The following is a 21,045-nucleotide window of genomic DNA, read 5'->3' on the forward strand; positions in this document are numbered from 1 at the left end:
AGATTGGTCTCAATGATTTCTTGGATGAGTTCGAAAATGGTTACGTTTGCTTGAAAAACATGGCTGCCAAGGGGCGAGGCATTTTTCCTAATATGGCTATATATAGCAGGCTTTTTCCGCTCCATTTTGGGAATACGCCACACTGGAATTTTGGGAATTTCGCGTCGTGAAAACCCCCATTTTGGGAAAAAAATTATTCGCAAAATTGGCTCAATTGGGAAAAATTATCGCATGTAAATAGTGTTTCTTATATTTTAAAGAAGCCGTTAACTGGTAAATAACGACTATTTTGATAACTTATTATTAAAATTTTACAAAGTATTATGAACATGTGAGATAAGTGCAGGTTTTTTAATCTGAATTTGGGGAAAAGGCCTGGCCTTTTTTGAGGTGAAAAAAATCGTGCGAAGCGCTGGATTTTGAGGAAAATAAAGAAAGTCTTAAATAATCATTAACATATTTTACAGTTTTTAAAATAAATTCAAGGCAACAAATAATTTAATTATGCAACACTTTCTATTTTCTACACCGGATCAGGTTAACTTATATATTTTAAGGTAAAAAAAATAAAAAAAACAAAATTTTGTTTTTTTTTTAATTGGGAAAAAAAACAACCAGATTTGCATTGGGAATGGGGCCCAATTTCAGACCCGTGGCATAGGGCGGAAAAAGCCTGTATAGCTATAGTAAAATCTTGTTAACACTCTAGAGGCCACATTTATAGTCCAATCTTCATGAAACTCGGTCAGAAGATTCATCCCAATTATATCTTGGACGAGTTCAAAAATGATGCCGGTTGTTTGAAAAACATGGCCACCACAAGGGCGGGGCTATTTTCCTTATATGGCTTTAGAAAAAAACCTTGTTAACACTCTAGAGGTCACATTTATTTTCCGATCATCATGAAACTAAATGGTCAGAAGATTTGTCCCAATGATATCTTGGATGAGTTCAAAAATGGTTTTGGTTGCTTTAAAAAACATGGCCACCAGGGGCGGGGCATTTTTCCTTATATGGCTATATATGGCTAAAGTAAAACCTTTTTAACACTCTAGAGGTCACATTTATTGTCCAATCTTCATGAAATTTGGTCAGAAGATTGGTCTCAATGATATCTTGGATGATTTCGAAAATAATTATGTTTGCTTGAAAAAAAAGGCTTCCAAGGGGCGGGGCATTTTTCAATATATGGCTATAGTAAAATCTTATTAACCCTTTCCTTGACAGGTACGCGTTTCTACGACCCTATCGATTCCCTGTCAAATACGCTTATCTACGCCTGTATCGATTCCCTGTTATCTACGCATTTCTACTACCCAATCTATTACCTGATATATACGCGTTTTTACGCGTCACGATTTAATTTGCTATTTAAATGCTTAAAATGACGTTTTAAGTGTAACAGAAATGCATATACACCTGCGTTCATCATTTTTCTAAACTGTCGAGTAAACATCCGGTAATGTTGCTATTTAAAGTTATGATGCAATTGGCGACCAATCAAGACGAGGGTTTACCATTTGACATGCGTAAATCACGTTCCGGGATGTGCGCGCTTCAGGCATTTCTTTATGTCCTAAAATAACTGCTATTCTCGAACCATATTTAATTTGGACATTTTCCGAAAACGTATTAATAACTCGTTAAAAATGTCGCAAAAATAAACACGTCCCATAGGGATATAATATCATTTGGGTGTAAATCTATTTCATTCTTATTGTTGTTTGATTCCATTATATCGTAAATGTTTGTTTCCGAGATCATATACGACTATTACATCGATATGTTAAATGGCATGTACACTAAAATGTTTTTACAAACGACACGTGCTTATCTAAAGTTTGTGTTTCGTAATACACAGGATATTGGATTATCGGTGCTTGATTGGGCAATAAAACAAAGACGCAGTCGGCGGTCTTCAATATGCCTTTGAACTGACCAATAATAATTAATAGCGCACATGCTAATCTAACATTTAGGGATAAGAAACACGGGTTCTAGACACTTTGAATAAACATGTTTACCGGACGCAGCAGTAGTCTTCAGATGACATTGGCGCGCGTGCCATGTTACCTCGGCGTTTTGTAATTTGGTACACAAATACACGGGTTTGTTGGCGACTTCTGGGTTATAAAGTTATATGTCGGCGATCAGATAAACTGGAGTATTTGATAATAAACTTGGAATTTTGCAAATAAATACACAAATTGAAGACTTATTGAAGACGCCGACATTGCCGGATTTCGATCAGTAATAAAATGCAAAATGCAAATTAATTATATGAATATTCATGGCACATTATGCAACATCCAATTAAATTGTTACCGGTATCTATAAATGTTTATAAATCATTAGGTGAATTAATGTAATATAAAATACCAAGTATCGTACGAATTTTATAAGAAATAATACAATTTATTTTGAAAATGCATGAAGTTGTTTGAGAAACTCTGTGTTTTTCTATAGTTATTTATAAGAATTTACATGAATTTTGAGGCTTGCAGAATGAATTTATAAAATAAAAAAATCTTCAAGAAAGAAGAATTGTAGTTTGGAAAGTAAGAAAAAAAAATTAATATTCCAAAATATAATTATTTGTATTTGATTCAACACACCAACTTCGCAAAGTTTCTATATGAGCTGGAAAGAGATTTGCATTTAAATGCAGTAAAACACACAACGGTCAACTTTGCATGACTATAACTGACCAATAAATTAAGGTATAAACATACAGTTTACACCACAGGAAAGGAAATTTTATTAGCTTAAACTTTCATATTGTGTATTTTTCAATTATATTTCAATTTTTATGAGAATATCAGGTTTAAAAGCAATGAGGGTCATAAAACAGCGTTTTTCCAATAATGCCTGTAAAGATGGGGTATTGATATTGATAAGATGGCTATCAGCCACTGGTCAGCAGGCAGCTAGGTCTTGTGGTAACTGGAGAGGCTTATATTGGCTAAATGGCTGTCAAGGAAAGGGTTAACACTCTTGAGGCCACATTTACTGTCCGATCTTCATGAAACTTGGTCAGAAGATTCATCCCGATAATATATTGGATGAGTTCAAAAATGATGCCAGTTGGTTGAAAAACATGGCTGCCAGGGGGCGGGGCATTTTTCCTTATATGGCTATAGTAAAACCTTGTTAACACTCTAGAGGCCACATTTATTTTCCGATCTTCGTGAAACTTGGTCAGAAGATTTGTCCCAATAATATCTTGTTATCTCAGGTGAGTGACTTTGGGCCTTTCAGGCCCTCTTGTTTATGCAACTTTGGTGACCTTATATCATTGTTTCATATTTGAAACTGTATTGATGTGCTTGGAATTGAAGCAATTGCAACATTTAAGTGCTACTGATGAACTGTTTCGATCAATACAAATTGGTATATCAAAATAAAGGGACTTGATCTCTCTTTGGTTAACAATTTAAATTAAAAAAAAAAGAGTCGTAGAATCAATAACGATATACTGATACAAGCAAAAAACCAGTCCAGACAAACAAAAACATTAACAACTTTTGTTTGAATATTGATATGCATCATTCAAAACCAGAAATATAATAATGAGTTTGTGATGCTTTGATAATTAGTAAAAAGGTGTATCACCAAAGCCTACTGGGTGAAGAATTAGCGCATATCATTTTTGCTTCTCGAAGGTCCAGTATCAAAACTGAGGGCAGACAATTTTTATTGCATTTTATATTTTTCCTTTTTTTAAAATAAAATCAAAAAGTCATGCAAAATATAACTATTTCATTCATTGATACAAAAGAAAAAAAGTTGGGCATTGACATTTAAAATCTGTTGTTGTGAAAAGACATTTTAATTTAATAGTATGTTCAGATTGGATTACATCCCTTGCAAAAAGTTAACCCACTTTCATACCAAAACACACTTAAACCAACATAAAACTGTGTTTTTTCTAAGTTTTTCTGAGGGGAAGTTGGTTTTTGCTAATAAAAGCGAGTTTTATGTGAGCTAAACTGTGCTTAACTGAGTTTAAAGTTGGTTTTTTAAAGTAGATGTGTGTTAAAGCGAGTTTTTTTGCTGTAAGAAGTTGGTTTTTTATGTGTCAAAAGTGAGTCTTTTTATTTATGAGTTGGTTTATGTGTGTTTAAGTGTGTCTTTTTGTTTCATAAGCGAGTCTTTTACAACAGAAGTGGGTCTTTTTATAAACAGAAGTGGGTTAAAGCGAGTTTAAGTTGGTCTTTTTATAAATAATTTGAAAGCCGCAACAAGGCTAAAAGACTCACTTTAACACACTTATCAATAAGTTGGTCTTTTGTTTATTAACATAACTCAACAATAAAACAATAATTCTTCAACTAGGTCTTTGTTTCATGTTTATAGCCATATATTATCAAGGTGAATTGTAAAGGGGCTTTTTTACAGCTTGTTTGCCATTGCACCTTTTGTACATTTATGGGCTCCCCATAATTTTAAGGAAACATTGGATAAAAATTGCTCTTTCAGAACATCACAGGTTCACAGATACTATAAAAATGTTAAAATGTTCAAACTTAGTTTTATACCTGAATATGAAATTGTTTGTCTTTCACTTTGAATCAATACATAAATATTAAATATATTATAAGAACAATCACACATCTATAAAAATGTGAATACTTCCATTTAATTCATGTTCTTTGGAGAATTCAATAGACTTACAGTGTGTTTTTTATTCATTTTTTGAGGGGGAGAGTGACACTGTTTCTATAATAAATAAAACTAGTTTCAGTGTGAAAGTGTTGATTTATATATGGAAACTTATGTGGGCTTGCCAGCATCAATTATATCTCCTCAACATAAAAACAATAACTATTTTAACTTTCTTATACTGATATTTAACCCCAATACAATTAATGCCTACCACATTGACCTTTAACATACAATTTAAAAGGCAATAAAAATAAATAATATTTATACTATTAATATTATTTGCTAACACCATTCAGCATGTTTTTTTTAAATATTCACAATTAAATATAATATGCTAAGGGTGCTGTGTATTATTCAATAAATACATATATGTTGGTGTTGAAATCAGTAGATATTTCTCAGATTTAGTAATTGGCTGACACACATAAGAGATTAGCCCCCCCCCCCCCCCCCCCCAATTAAATCATAAACATTAATTCTTATCACAGTATCAGTGCTCCATCTATAGGCCTAACCAAGGGGTGTTGATAGACCTTTGATTGGCTGAGCCACCATCTATTTGAAAACAAGCGACTTTGATTGGCTGGAGACAGGAAGTTATGTTTTGAAAACAAAGGGGGTTTTCATCAACTGACTTTGAGCTTTAAGGTATAATTGAGTAACATTAAGACTTATAATTCTAGTTTAAAATGTCTTGAATAACTTTCAGCATGAAGTATTGTGTGGTGAAAACAATGTGTATGTACTACAATGTGTAAATCAACAATAAGTTTGTTGCAAAGGAGATTCAAAGTGGATGGTTAAAGTGATATGGTCTCATAATTCATCAACTGCCTGTTATCTTGGAATACTGAAGAACAGTTGTTTTAGGTTTGTATTTTCATTTTTACATCACTTTTTTATTTAGTTTTATATTGAATTAATTATGATCATTATCATATTTATGTATTGTCACTGGGAATGTAAATGGATAAGTATAAATGTAATGCAATTATAAGGAAAAACAACACCATTTGAATAATTATGGCTGTATTTTATGATTATTGTCATCTTAAATGTTATTTATACCTATTTCTGGTCATTAATGAACAGTTTTCTTACCCACATATTCAATGAAAACTTTTATATTTTAAATTTGAAGGTTAAACTCCCAAGGTGAAATTTACATTGATTGGAATATTCTTTGGATAGAATATTCCTGCCAAAAGACAGCAGAAGGGGGACTAACTGATGTATGGATTTTGACACCAGATTTTACCCTGCACGAGCAGCCCAACTTGAGTAGATCAGGAGTGGGAAAACCGAGCCCTGTCCTTGACCAAGGAAAGTTGGATTTGTTGAGAGGTAAAACTATACAGGTTTTAGCATTTGAAAGGCGTCACATTTCCGACCAGTCCACACAGCCAAATGAGACCACATATCTTGGTACATTTTCAAACAGTATTTTCTACCACACGTAATTTCTTTTAATTATTTATGACAAGCGTTAAGTCACATGTGATCACAGGATTTAAATTGCAAAAATAAACAAGCAAACAAACTTGTTTTGATTTAAATTAATAATATTTATAGTAACAAGATATACCATAACAGCAATATTTATCACTTACATTATAAAATATCTTTCAGGACCTGATCTCAAATGAGATCATGCACAAGACGCACCTCGCAAAGGCCATGACAGTATAGTTTTCAGACCTGATCAGCTGGTGACTGCTCTATGAAGTGCTGTTCAACCTCCCCTAAGGGGGAGATTCGAGAGGGTCTCCTGATTGCTGAACACTACGCCATGGTTGGTATGATTCTTTTTTATAGGGAAAAAGGGGATTTAAATATATAGGTGTTCTACTGCCTCCATATTCATTTTGAAACAAACATAATGCAAGTGATTCAAATTTGACTCCAGCACACAATCTGTCTTGCGTTAATTTAATACTACTGCTAAAATTTAAGAGTTACTAAAAATTGTGTTTGTGTATTAAAGTTTTGAGAATTTAACACATAGGCAGACAAAAATAACCTCAGTATAAAGTTAACGATCAAGCTCTAATTTTGAACGATATAAAAAATTCAAGCAACAGTAATTTGCCTCCTTGTTTCAAAAACCTCTTTTGAAATCCTTCTAATGTAGATGATGTTAAAATGGGATATCTGAACTGATGATATTGATGTAAAAGTTTATTCCACCAAAATCAAGTCATTCAGATCAGACTTGATTTGGGTGGAATAAACTTCTACATGTTTTTTTAATACTGTAATGTACAGTAAAATCCTGCATTGATTGTTCATATACATTTCAGTTGTCATCTCCAAAAAGTTTGCCCTGCCCATATCAACAGTGGAAGAGAACATGAGATGGGCCTTGAGGAGGCTTCGTGTCATGTACTGTGGGGAGAATATATAAACTGTTTAGTGCTGAGCAATATGTTCCTTTGTTCATAGGTGTAAATATGTGTAAAGGGCTATTCCAGGAAAAGATAGGATGAAGGATTCCTTAATGTTGTCATTTTATAAATCCGGTACCACCAACACAGTTAAAAACAATTATTATTAATTTTATCCTTTGTATCACCCCTCACTAACTGAAACTGTATATAATCATGGTTCATACCCTTCCTCCCATTTTTACCTGTGGTAGCCCAAAGAGGAGAATGTTATTTATTTTAATTTAATATGTTAAATGTGCTCGCATATTGTGATAATGTATCTTGGGTAGATGTTTTCCTGGTTTTGTTAAAAATGCACTGTAAAAATGTTCACATTATTTTTATTTTTTTTAATATAAACATTGTTTTTTGCAAATTGTGTGTGTCTTTTATTTATAATCACATGGGGCTTGTAATGATCTGTTGTGATTTTATCTCATATAACCTTTTTACCATTAAGGTGTAAATATTTTTTTTACAAAGGTTACAGGTAAAACAAGCAAAATTTTATGATCCCTTAAGCGAACAAAAGACTCACAAAAACCAACTTAAACACACTATTGTAGACAGAAGTGTGTTTAAGTTGGTTTTTTGTGAGTTTTGGTATGTTGGTTTTTTGTGAGTTTTGGTATGTTGGTTTTTTTGTGGGTTTTGGTATGTTGGTTTTTTGTGAGTTTTGGTATGTTGGTTTTTGTGAGTTTTTTCTGTGTTTAACTCAGTTTTAACCAAGTTGGTAAAAAAACCCACTTTAAACACAGAAAAAACCAACATACCAAAACTCACAAAAAACCAACATACCGAAACTCACAAAAAACCAACTTACCAAAACTCACAAAAAACCAACTTACCAAAGCCCACATTTATGTAACAAGTGAGTTTTTTCTGTGTTTAACTCAGTTTTAACCAAGTTGGTATAAAATACCCACTTTAAACACAGAAAAAACCAACTTACCAAAACTCACAAAAACCAACATACCAAAACCCACTAAAAACCAACTGCCAATACCGCTTGGTTTAACACGGATAAAACTCGTGTTTAACTCGAGTTTTACACACTAGTTAAATTGATTGCATGATAGAATTTAAATAATTATCAGATCTTAAGAGACGTTATAAACAGTCATTGATAGCAGTGATTCAAATGAGCAACAAAGAAAGAATATAATAAAAGGTATTCTGTTTCCTCTGATCTTCAGGTTTCTGAAAGATTTTTTCCTGGAATGGTTTCCTCACAAATGGAATATTACTTTGTAAATGTCACAACAGAAGGACAAAAATGCTTTTTTCACATAAATCACTTGTGTCACCATGTACTTTAGGTCTGGTAATTCAATTAGTTCCATGTGACTGAAAAGAACCCAAGATTTTTTCTGGTTTACAACTCTGCATTCTATTTTTTTCCTGGCCTTTATGACATTTGAATTGTATAATTTTCTCAGTAAATGGACCCCCATGGGTTCTACCTTTTGTCATATTAATGTCATGGAGGAAATTTCTTGAACTCATATTAGATGATTTCGATCTTAGAACTTGCAAATTTCTGTCGCAGACATTTGGCTTAAATTGAATATAGCTAGCTATGTATATAATGCGACTAATGAAAAACTTATTAATGATCCAATGAATTATGTGGCATATTTAATACGTTTTGTTTTTAAGTTTCTGTCTAGCCATAAATTATCCTGTTAGTAGAGTGTTTGCCTATTTATTACAGTTCAATTGTATAGAAAAACTTAAGCTCATACTAATTGATATAAAAATAACGTACGTTATTAATACAATAAAAAAGGACTCAATATCTTGGAATTGCAGGATTGTGACAGTAAAATAAGTTTTTCAACCTCTGAAATTTCCTGGCCGTTCATATATATTGGCATGTATTGTTCACAAAATTATGAACTACAGGCTTTCTAAAAATGCTGAGTCACTTGAGACCGATTTCAATGTATTTGTATAAGGTGCAAAATTCTCTGTTGAGTTTTTTGCTGTCATTTTGAATCCTGCATGATGTGCTTTTGTGCATAAAACATCAAGAATCTTGGTAAAAGGCTTTCTGAAGATATTGAGTTAATAGCAATTGATTCCAAATGGAATCCAGAATGTTCTGAATGGTTGAGTGGCTGAAGCCTAAATTAACCATCTCGAGTTGTCAACACTCAGTGTAGATATTTTTTAAATTTTACCACTGGTGGATTAAAGGCTTCATAACAGTTTGTGATTTGCGATTGCGACCAGTCATCAAAGGTTAAATATGGATTGAGAAGAAGTACAATCAGACAAGGGATAGTCCTGTCGCCTTAGACTTTCTGAAACAGCCTGATTTAACAAATTTGGCTTAAGGAGTCTTTTGGAAAATAGTATTATAAAGGTCAAATCCAAATTATTAACTATTAGTGTATAATTGTGGTTTGTCTGTGACCTCAGAGGGTGTAGCCCTGGGGAAACAGGTTCATGAACTTCATGAATTTATTAATGAAATTATTCATGACCATGATATTCATGAAATGCAAAATTTATGTTTCACAACGTTTTAGAATTCATTAACTTATTCATGAAAAAACTCATGAACTATGAAACAAACGTGTTCATGAATTTTGTAAAAATAACTAAATATTCATGAATCAATTCATGAACAAGATATTCATGAAAAGCAAAATTATGGTTCATGAACTTTATGAATTCATTAACAAATTCATGAACTCTGAAACAAAAAGGTTCATTAACTTTATGAATTTGTTCATGAACAGGTTTCACAAAGATAAATATAACACTGTTAAAAGACAAGTTGAGAAATATTTTAACACGACAATGAATGGAAATATGATAACAGAAAAATATACTGACACTTCATCTGCATGTTGGCGAACAGTTAATGAGTATGAAATGATTGGTTATGCTTCTAATTCTGTTGATGACAAAAACATTCATAAAGCAGAGGAAAGAGTGATACAATGTAGCAAAAATTAGGAAACATATATAAGTGAACACAGTGCCAAAGAAGTTGAAATGGAACCAATGGCTGATCAGTTTAGCTGGTAATTTATTAAAGACTTACATTTCCAAATAAAATAAACCATGTGGCTTCATTCAGCTTGCTTACTTTTCAACTTCTTGTGTGCACACAATATTTTTCCTGTGTAAAAACAGCAATATTCTGTTTATGAACCAGTTCATTAAGTGTATTGAGTTCATGAATATGTTTTAAGTTCATGAACTTGGAGGTATTGAATATGTGTGTTATTCATGAATATTTTTTCCATTCTTAAACTGAATTGTTCATGAAGTTTATGACATAAGTTCATTAATAAAGTCATGAAGTTCACGAACCTGTTTCAAGTTCATAAACTTAGAATCCATGAATACTTATGTGTTATTCATGAATATTTTGTCAATTCATTAACTGGTTCATGAAGTTCATGGAGTGAATTCAAGAAGTTCATGGATAAATTTATGAAGTTCATGGACCTGTTTCGCCGGGGAGAAGAAGCCAACTCCTTTTTGTGATTTTTTAATCATAAGAGAAAATTGATTCGATACTGTTTCAATGCTTAAAGGCCTTGCCTCCTCAAACTTATGCCAATTCATTTCATGCATAATGGCTAACTAGGTTTATTTGTCAAATTCAACATTTCTACCAAAATTGTTATTGAATCATTTAAAATTTAATGAGATGGGCCATTCTTCTTTGTGTGAGTGATTAAAAGCTCAAATATGGGAACTTAAACTGAATGTAGCACATTCTGTAAAAGCTGTGTTAAGAATTTTGCAAGAGTTCTATGATTAAAAATTATCAAGATTTACACATGCCCCGATTGACAATCCTGGATTGGCCCCAGTATACAGTCATTCATTAACTCTTTCAGTGCTGGAACCAAATTTTGAAGGCCTTTGCAAAAAGTTTGGATCCTGATGAGACGCCACAAAACGTGGCGTCTCATCAGGATCCAAACAGTTTGCTATTCTGATAGTATTCTTTGAAAAAAAATTGAAGAAAATGCTAGTTTTTGAAATAAAGCAGACGACATTTTAGCAGACGACAAATTTCCCAGCATGCAAAGTGTTAACATCACAGTCAGTAATTTTCTCTTTTTTTAACGAAATGTCCTGCCATTTCACCTTTCACACTATTGAAGATCAACTTGCCACCTGAATTCCCTGTTACACACGACATTATCTCATTGCAGTTTTGACGTTGAGAATGGGGCGGGTGGTGGAAGATCCGGACTGGAGGGCAGCAGTCCGTCTGGCGGCCTCATCCTGCAGAATCTGCCCCAGCGCCGGGAGTCCTTCCTGTACAGGTCTGACAGCGACTATGACATCTCGCCCAAGTCTATGTCTCGGCACTCCTCGGTTCAAAGCGAGCAGCCTCAGTAAGTGGACCATGTCGTTTGTAAATCTGTGTTTTTCTTGCAGTTTGATCACTTCCACTTAAAAAAATCAGCTGATTTTGTTATGGGGAATACTAAAATGTTATCGTATGCATTTCTAAAAAAAAATCCAATGTATTTGTATCTACTGTATTACATAGGAAATAAGGTATAATAGCTTATATACTACTATTTTTGTTCTGTTTTGTAATGTTTGGTTTGTTTATAAGTTGTGTTTGTTTTAACATAAAAATTGTCAACAATGTTATAAAAGGCATTTATCATCAATATTTGTTTAATGCATTCATGAACACATCTGTTTGAGTATTGTTCAGCATGGATTCTATAGCTCTTCAGGCCCAGATTTCGTGGAAATTCTTTTGCCTTTTATTTTACATGTTTTTATTAAACATTTAAGTTGAACCATATACAAAGTAGACATTATTTTGTAAAATTAACATCAACTTTAAAATAGAATTATGAGAAAATGAAATGACTTAAGCCAGTTATTTGTAAACAAGGTTCACTTTTTTTAAAAGAAATTTGGGCCTGGAGGCTTATTATAGCAACATAATGACTTTTTTGTTATATATTTGTTATTTAGTTTTCTTATAAGTTTCACTTGAGTGGACTTTGTATTCCTGGGCTTCAGTTGTATACCATAACTATAGTATCAGACTTCAATTGTACTCCCAATCCCCATATATGATCAGCGTTTTCTCACAAAGTATTTCAGCTATGTTGATGAAATTCAATATGTGGATAGAGGGCCATATATGGTTATAAATGCAGGTTATTTAAGCTTTTATTGTCAAGTATTTTGTTGGTTGCTATGTTAACAGAAATTGGTGAAAATCTTAGAAAAATGTGCTACATGCAACTAATAAAAAATGCTTACCCTTTCATGATGAAACTGAGAATGTAGATTGAGGGCCACATGGGATAAGTATGATTATTATTTAATTCATATTGGTTGAACCATAATTATAGTCGCTATAGTTACAGAAACAAGTGAAAACCACTATCTGGTACCTTAAAAGGGTTATGTGGAGAAGTTATTATATAGTTATGTTTTTTTTTCTCCAGACACAAATTTTGGTTACTATAATTACAATAAGAACATAGGCTGGGTTGATTAAACTATCAATGACACTGTTTTTACTGAAACAGCATTATTAACCTTGTTGGAGACTTCTGTTTTGTATTTGACACACCTTTTGTGTACATGTTAAAGGGACCTGTCACAGAATGATGTTTTAATCACTGATTAACAAATTAATAAGAAAAACACTGGAGTAAATACGTAACAATCTACAGATATAAACATTTACTCAAAAAAGTACCTGTTTTGTCCATTTAGTATTTATTATTTAAATGAAACTCAATTCATGTAAGCACAAAACGATTGTATAATTTAGATCTTGTATTCTGTCTGCATGTGGAGTGCTGATATGAAATAAAAAATACATGATGTATTATAAGATATAGTTATAAAAGTGGAGATGGCTGAGCTAATAAGGCAAGGTTCTTTTAATCCATAGGATTCCAGGTTATTATACTTCAGCTCTTCAATTCTAATGTAAAATCTAATAAATTTAATAGCAAACGTGACAAAATTCAAAAACTCTGTGAAGTCCCTTTAATATTAAAACTCTTTTTATGCATTTGATATCATATCATGTTATGTGCCTCTGATCCAAGCCAATTAAAAATCCTGTAAAAAAAAGAAAAAATGAAAATTAGAGTTACAAGTTAATGAGCCAACCCCAAGAATCTTCGCTGAACCATGAACAGCAGCCAATAGACAGGACAAGGGAAGCAACTCCAGATGACTTAAATAGGTAAGGTGTTTTATGAAGGTTAGAGTTGCCTACCTTAAATATTGTATTTCTGAATTGTATTCCATTAGTAATTTTAATAAGTCTGTTTTACATACAGTTATTTGTCTCTCTCAGTATTTTGACTTGCCTCTTTACCTATTATTTGTTCTTTCAAATTATGGAAGTCTTAACTATGGCTGTTCTAAAACAGCATGATATGCACTATACATTACACTTATGGGTTATAAATGTCAAAACTTGTTAGGAATGAGCATAGCGTGGCATGAAATGGATAAAAAAGATGATATTTAATGGTAGAAGATGTGTATTCTGATTATGTAATCTTTTAGAAAGAATTATAGGGATCTGTTCACAGATTGTTTAATTGATAGAGATGCCAAAACTGAAAGAATATTGTATAAAAATTAGGAAAATAATTGTAGGGACAAAGACATCATAGTTTCATACTTGTAATTGCATAATCATTATACCCCCACAAACGAAGTTTAGGGGGATATATAGGAGTGAGCTTGTCTGTCAATTGGTCTGTCTTTTTAAACATCGAGCATGGTGTCCGCTCTCTAATTCTAGTAGTTTTCATCCGAGCTTCACCAAACTTGGTCAGAAGTTGTATCTTGATGATGTCTAGGCCAAGTTCGAACATGGGTCATGGCAGGTCAAAAACTAGGTCACAGGGTCACTTAGTGCGTTTTAAACATTGAGCATGGTGTCCGCTCTCTAATTCAAGTAGTTTTCATCCCATCTTCATCAAACTTGGTCAGAAGTTGTATCTAGATGATGTCTATATATGGGTCAAGTTTGAATATGGGTCATGCCGGGTTGAAAACTAGGTCACGAGGTCTCTTAGTGCGTTTTAAACATTGAGCATGGTGTCCGCTGTTTTTTGTGAAGACAACATGCAAAATATTCTGTGTCCATGCGGCATGTGGAGGTTACAAATTCGTCACGTATGTGACAAAGCTCTAGTTTGAAATTGATAACATGTAAAAAAACTTTGAGTGTGTAAGGACTAATGCTGGACTGATATGGGATGTTTCAGTTGTTGTTGTCTTTGTAATTGCTGACGACTGATGGCCTATGTCTTTGTGGAAAGCCTCCATGAAGAAAAGTGCCAGTGGCAAAGGTATTAGCAGAAATGTCTGATTGAATGGCATACTTCAAATAAAATATATGCAAAGCTGTGACCATCTCCATATAAGTCTATTGAAAATTTAATAAACTTCAATAACTTCATTGAGCTTTGCATCCTTATTTCCCAACTTTCATTATGTCAACCTGTTATAAAACATTTTAAACATTATCAACATGCAAGACCATGATATCATAATTTTTATGCTCCCCCAAAATTTATTTTTGGGGGAGCATATAGTCGCCCCTTCATCTGTCCGTCAGTGTGTCCGTCCGTGCACAATTTTTGTCCGGGCTATTTCTTAGCAACTAACGACTGGAATTCAATGAAACTTTATGGGAAGCTTCACTACCAAGAGGAGATGTGCATATTATCAGCGGGTTCTGGTCGGATGATTTTTCACAGAGTTATGGTCCTTTGAAATTTTCTATAAAAAAATTATTGTACCCCCAACTACTGTGCCCTCACGAAGTTTCTTTTTATCTGAATATATAGTGCAAATTTTGTGACCAAAAAAACGTTTTCTTGTTTCTTCTGCAAGCAATATACATATATATAAGCCATTCTATTCAAAAGTGTAATTGTGAAGATTTTTTCCAAATAAATCATTGACTTCAAATTGTGTGAAAGGAGCACTTTTTCTTTCAATAAGCTACCCTTCTCGAAAAAGTGCACTAAATGCGCATTTAATGCGCATTAAATGCACATTAAATGCGCATTTAATGCGCATGTTATTGGCACCGTATTTTTTGCTTAACAAGTGCATTTTAATCTGTTAAAAAAAAAACACTTTTTACTAGTGAGTTTATACATTTAAGTGTATTTTTTTTCCACGAAATAATACACTTAAGTGCGTTTATTATGATAATAAGTGCGCTTAAGTTTATTTTTAAGTGTATTTTAAGACATACAAATAATACACTTCATGGTCAAAGTAAATTTTTTAAAGCGCATTAATACACTTGAGTGCATTTCCAGTCATTCAAATAATACACATTACAGAATTAAAAGCAAATTATTTAAGCGCATTAATACACTTGAGTGCATTTCCAGTCATACAAATAATACACTTATCAGTAACTAAAGTAATCTTTCAAGTGCATCAATACACTTGAGTGTATTTTAACTCATACAAATAATACACTTCATGGAGTATTCAAAGTGAATTTTTTAAGCGCATTAATACACTTGAGTGCATTTCCAGACTTACAAATAAAACACTTCATTGAGTATTCAAAGTGAATTTTTGTAAGCGCATTAATACACTTGAGTGCATTTCCACTGATACAAATAATACACCTTACAAAATTGAAAGTGAATTTTTTTAAGCGCATTAATACACTTGAGTGCATTCCCAGTCATACAAATAATACACCTTACAATATTAAAAGTGAATTTTTAAGCGCATTAATACACTTGAGTGCATTTTCAGTCATACAAATGATACACTTTTTGAAGTGTTGGAAGTGAATTTTTTAAGCGCATTATACGCTCAAGTGTACTTTTCATCACTTCAAATTAATATGCTTAAAAATTAACCAAATTTAAAAAAATTCCCAGCATTTTGAAGTCAGCATTCATTCTTTAAATGAAAGGTTAGTGTAAACACATACATAAAAAACAAAAAGTACAATTCAATAGATAAATACACACTTTTATTAGAATGTTAAACCTTAAAAAACAAAAACAAATGTTACATATCTACATAAAAGAGAGGATTCAAACGGGCTATTGCCTATCTGGAATTAACAATTGAAAATATCAAGCTCATACCAGTGATTTTTCTCCCCTGTGATTACCAGTAACTGATTAACAGCCAAATACAGATGGTTTCCACTTCAAAAATATTAAAGTTTTCCCCTCCTTAAGCTGAAATGTTTTCCCACCATTTACTAGATTTTTATATATTACATTAATTCCAAATCCCTTTTTGATATGGACAAAAGCAGCACATTTAATTCAATCATATTATGGATCCTAATATATGATAAATGAACAGTATTCATGAAATTTATATAAATCTATACCTTATTTTTAAGATCTTCATTTTTTTGTTCATTATTGCGCTAAAACATGCCCTTCTGAGAGCCAGTACGTACAGGTGGTTTGAATTTCCAAAGAAAATCACTGCATACATGCTGACAATATTTAGCAGCTTAGCCCCTGTCACTATATTTGTTGTTATACACTGTTCCTTACAAAGAATGCATTCATAAACAACCCTTTATAGAGCACTTCACCAGCTGATCAGGTCTGAATACTACTGTCATGGTCTGTGAGGCACTTCTCGTGCATGATCTCATTTGAGATCAGGTCCTGAAAGATATTTTATAATGTAAGTGTTAAATATTGCTGTTATGGTAATCTTGTTCAACAGTTGCTATAAATATCATAAATTTAAATCAAAACAAGTTTGTTGGCTTGTTGTTTTTGTTTGTTTAATTTTGCAATTTTAATCTCGTGATCACATGTGACTTTACGCTTTTCATAAATAATTTAAAGAAATTACGTTTGATAGAAAATACTGTTAATAAATGTACTAATATATGTGGTCTCCTTTGGCTGTGTGGACTGGTCGGAAGTGTGACGTCTTTGAATTGCAATAACCTTTATTATATAGTTTTACCTCTCAACAAATCCATCTTTTCTTGGTCAAGGACAAGCTACAGGGCACGGTTTCCCACTCCTGTTCCCCTCAAGTTGGCCTGCTCGTGCAGGGTAAAACCTGGTATACATGTCCATACATCAGGTTGTCCCCTTTTTGCTCCCTTTTTTGGCAGGCGATGATGCACATTCTGTCCAATGGATCTTCCGATCAATGTAAATTTCACCTTGGGGTTTAACCTTCAAATATAAAATATTAAAGTTCTGATTAAATATGGGGGAAAGAAATCTGTTCATTAATGACAAGAAATAGGTATAAATAAATTTTAAGATGACAATAACCCTAAAATACAGCCATAATAATTCAAATGGTGTTTTTTTCCTTAAAATTGCATTACATTTACTCATCCAGTTACATTTCCCAGTGACAATACATAAATATGATAATGATCATAATTAATTTAATTAAAAAGAGATGCAGAAATGAAAATACAAACCTGTTACAGCTGTTCCTCAGCATTCCAAAAAAACAAAAACGGCAGTTGTTGATCACTTTAACCACCCACTATGAATCTTCTTTGCAACAAACTTATTGTTGATTTACACATTGTAGTAAATACACATTGTTTTCCTCACACAATAGTTCATGTGCTGAAAGAATTTCAAGACATTTGACACTAGAATTAATGTTGCTGAATTATACCTAAAAATTTAGCTCAATTAAAGTTGCTGAAACCAAATTGTTTACAAAAATAACTTCCTGTCCTCCAAATAACTTGCTGTGCTCCAGCCAATCAAAAGTGGTTTGTTTTCAAATAGATGGTCCCAGAACCAATCAAAATTCTATAAACACCACTTTGTTTTGGCTAGATGGAGCACTGATAGGGATTAGTGTTTATGATGCTAATTGATCTCTTATCTGATCCTGATCTTATCTGATATTTATTGAATAATACACAGCACACTTAGCATATTATATTTAATTGTGAATATTTCAATATAACATACTGAATGGTGTTAGGAAATAAATATAATATTATAAATATTATTTAAATTGTCTTTTATAATGTATGTTAATAGTCAATGTGGTAGACATTAATTGAATTGGAGTTAAATATCAGTGTAAGAAAGTTCAAATACTTGTTTTTTATGTTGTGGAGATATAATTGATTCTGGCAAGCCCACATAATTTTTTTGACACTTTCAATTTTTTTAATTATTTACCCACAGCCTGATTTAGTTGTACTTTTCCCTTTAAAAGCTGCTCTACTGATTCACATATTTTATATTGAGCAGACAAATTGCAATAATAAGACCATAAACATTATGTGAAGATAAAAAAGAATTCAGTACAATCCTCCTATTAAACACTATATCTCTGTCCTTTAACTTCAGTTATTTGCTATAGTGTTGCTCTTTTTTATGAAGATGCTCTAAAACTACACTTGTACAGAAAGAATATTTTTTTTGCAAATCAGAAGATACACTAATATGCACAAAAAAAGCACTTCTTTAAAAAAAATGCACTTATTGCATAAAAAGATGCACTTTGTCTACAGAAGATACACTTAAAGTACAGTAAAATACACTTAAAGATAATGAAAATACAGAAAAAATGCACTTTAGTGCACTTAATTATGAAAAAAATGCAGAAAAAATACACTTTTCAGTAAAAATGCAGAAAAAATACACTTTATAAAGCGTATTTTGTCAAAAAGTGTATTTTATTTTGAGAAGGGTAATATGCAATAATATTCCATACAGTAAATGTAAGATTGGTAATTATTTATTATGTGATAATACAATTAATTTATTTAAAAATAGATTTTTAGACGCAAATACACATTTTGACATAGAATTTCTCATATATATTTCAAGACATAAAGGGAAATAAAGTAATTGCATATTTATGGATATTTCAACAATATAAATAATTTGGTATGGCAACACAGTTTTAAGTAGTAAAATTGAATATAATTGATTGGATATTTAATTGATATGAGTATACCAGTAACTATATGAACTTATTGCTGAAGGCATGGCGATGAAATAATAGGGTTGGGTTCAAATGTAACAATTTTTGGACTACCATGTCGTAAAAAAGATAATGTTCCCGGTAAAAAAAGATAATGTTCAATATTTGTGAAATGTGTCCCTTGAAAGCTATTATAAGGACCAATAAGTCTTCTTTATATATCTGTTGATAACATCTTCTGGTGTCAAAGGATTAATAGTGAGAGTTTAGAGTGATAACCTATTGTTACTTATCTAGCACTTTAACACATATATTGTACTTATGCACTGATTTTAAAACTTCAATTAATTGTTATTTTTTTGGTCGTAATTCCACAATGTCAAATTTCTTCTGGATAAATTTTTTTTTTAATGAAAGAAAAAAATCTCAATTCTCTAGTATTTATAGTTACTTTAATAATGTCAGAGTTAACAACAAATAAATTTAAGCATTTTATTTGCAAAAGAAATAAAATTGTAAAGAGCCTTGAAAGTCAAATCTGCGGTTCAATAAACTCGCAGGAATTACCCATATGCCTCTCTGCAGTATGCAGTGAGTATATAATTATATATATGTATATATTGTTTATGTATTTTATATATTTATTTATGTATGTATTATTTATTTATGTATTTAAGTTAAATCAGTTATGCATCTATGCATGCAATAAGGTAAAAAAACTAAAAACCTCAAAATAAGGTAAACTTGAGGTCTGTATTTGACTATTAACATGTTGATAGCTTCATAATACACGAGTCATGACGTTTAAATTATTACAGTAACCAGCAGTAATATAATAAGATTTTCAGTTTCTGTCAAATGGTATTGTGATTTTTGGAAAGGATATATGAAGCCTTGAATCCACCAGTGATTAAGATTAAGTTAAATGGGACACACATTTTGTGAGTTTATTAATTACTCCTGAAATTAGTGTGAAGGAATGTTTTTTTAGTTCATGGGGCCACGACTTTTTTTTTTATTGGTTTACAAAAATTATTTTGAAAATGGTCCATCGGGCGGTCGAAAAAAAAAAAAAAAAAAAACATCATTGGAAAAATAAGTTAATACTAATAACATCAGAACAAAGACATCATATCTTTTATAACCTTAACACAGAGACGAAAAATCTAATTATGCAATGAAACACACTTATATCTTCAAATGAAATGAGTCACCTAAAAGCACCTTTTGTAACATCAGGCAATTTTAAACACTCCATTAAATGACATGCGTTCTTCTCCCATTAAAACGAAAAACTGCGCTTCATTTCCGTAATTCGATGCGCACCATTACGCAATGCGATGCCCGTTGCATAAATCTTATATAAGATAAACTACTCATACACAAAGTTTGTGTTTGCTCTTATTGGACTTATGACATCGTCCATGAAAAAAAATCGAGGTAGATCGATCCCCGCGTCGTCGCGGTAATGTTTGTTAAAGTTGTTGTTATCCTGAAAACTCGTTGATTTACAACGCAACACGTCTTTTTTAAACTGACGCGAATTAATACAATCATATTTGTCAACTTGGCTTTTGCTTTATTTTGATAATTTAATCCAAAGTTTAATGTTAGCAAGTGTTTTTACTGGAATTGTAAACAAGGAGCTAGTTAAAGTCTTCTGAAAATGTGCAGTCTGTGTGAATTGACAGTTTGACGTCATCAAAGGAAAGCCGCTTGCTGTCTGAAGCAATAAAGCGACAAATTTCGCGCCGACAAAATTGGCTTCCTTTGTCTAGCAATCAACATGCCGAACCAATCGTGCGTTTGTTTCTCAATTGCAATCCTCCAATTTAATAATAGCACGTGCATAGCTCCGCCTTCGAATCTTTTGCAGAGAACGGAGGCGGAGTTTAACGGTTAATTGAGCTAGTATTTTTAATACGCAAGTTGAGTTCCGATTTGCCGAAATTACTCGGCCCTAAGCATTTAAACGACAAATACATTTATCAATGATTTTCCGAGATATACCGATTTGTTCCGATTTCCAAACTTTCTG

The 21,045-nt window shown here is 32.2% G+C and overlaps 1 protein-coding gene and 1 long non-coding RNA gene across 4 annotated transcripts in view; both read left to right on the plus strand.

The window, feature by feature from the left end:
* The window catches only part of LOC127860825 (cAMP-specific 3',5'-cyclic phosphodiesterase 4C-like), a 212,172-nt gene that overhangs the window by 27,883 nt on the left and 163,244 nt on the right, over window positions 1-21,045 (plus strand). The window contains exon 2 of the mRNA XM_052399117.1: window positions 11,276-11,461. Coding sequence (XP_052255077.1) covers window positions 11,276-11,461 — 186 coding nt within the window. The remainder of the gene's footprint in view (window positions 1-11,275; window positions 11,462-21,045) is intronic.
* Window positions 5,191-7,239, plus strand: LOC127860842 (uncharacterized). Of its 3 annotated transcripts, none has more exons than XR_008039939.1 (4): window positions 5,191-5,535; window positions 5,807-6,009; window positions 6,295-6,461; window positions 6,966-7,239. It is a non-coding gene; the product is annotated as an uncharacterized LOC127860842 (long non-coding RNA). The 3 variants fall into 3 exon arrangements; XR_008039940.1 differs by having other exon boundaries at window positions 5,192-5,535; window positions 6,295-6,457; XR_008039941.1 differs by having other exon boundaries at window positions 5,193-5,535; window positions 5,857-6,009.

The sequence above is a fragment of the Dreissena polymorpha genome, chromosome 15, assembly GCF_020536995.1.
Source record: "Dreissena polymorpha isolate Duluth1 chromosome 15, UMN_Dpol_1.0, whole genome shotgun sequence".
NCBI classification, from domain to species: domain Eukaryota; kingdom Metazoa; phylum Mollusca; class Bivalvia; order Myida; family Dreissenidae; genus Dreissena; species Dreissena polymorpha.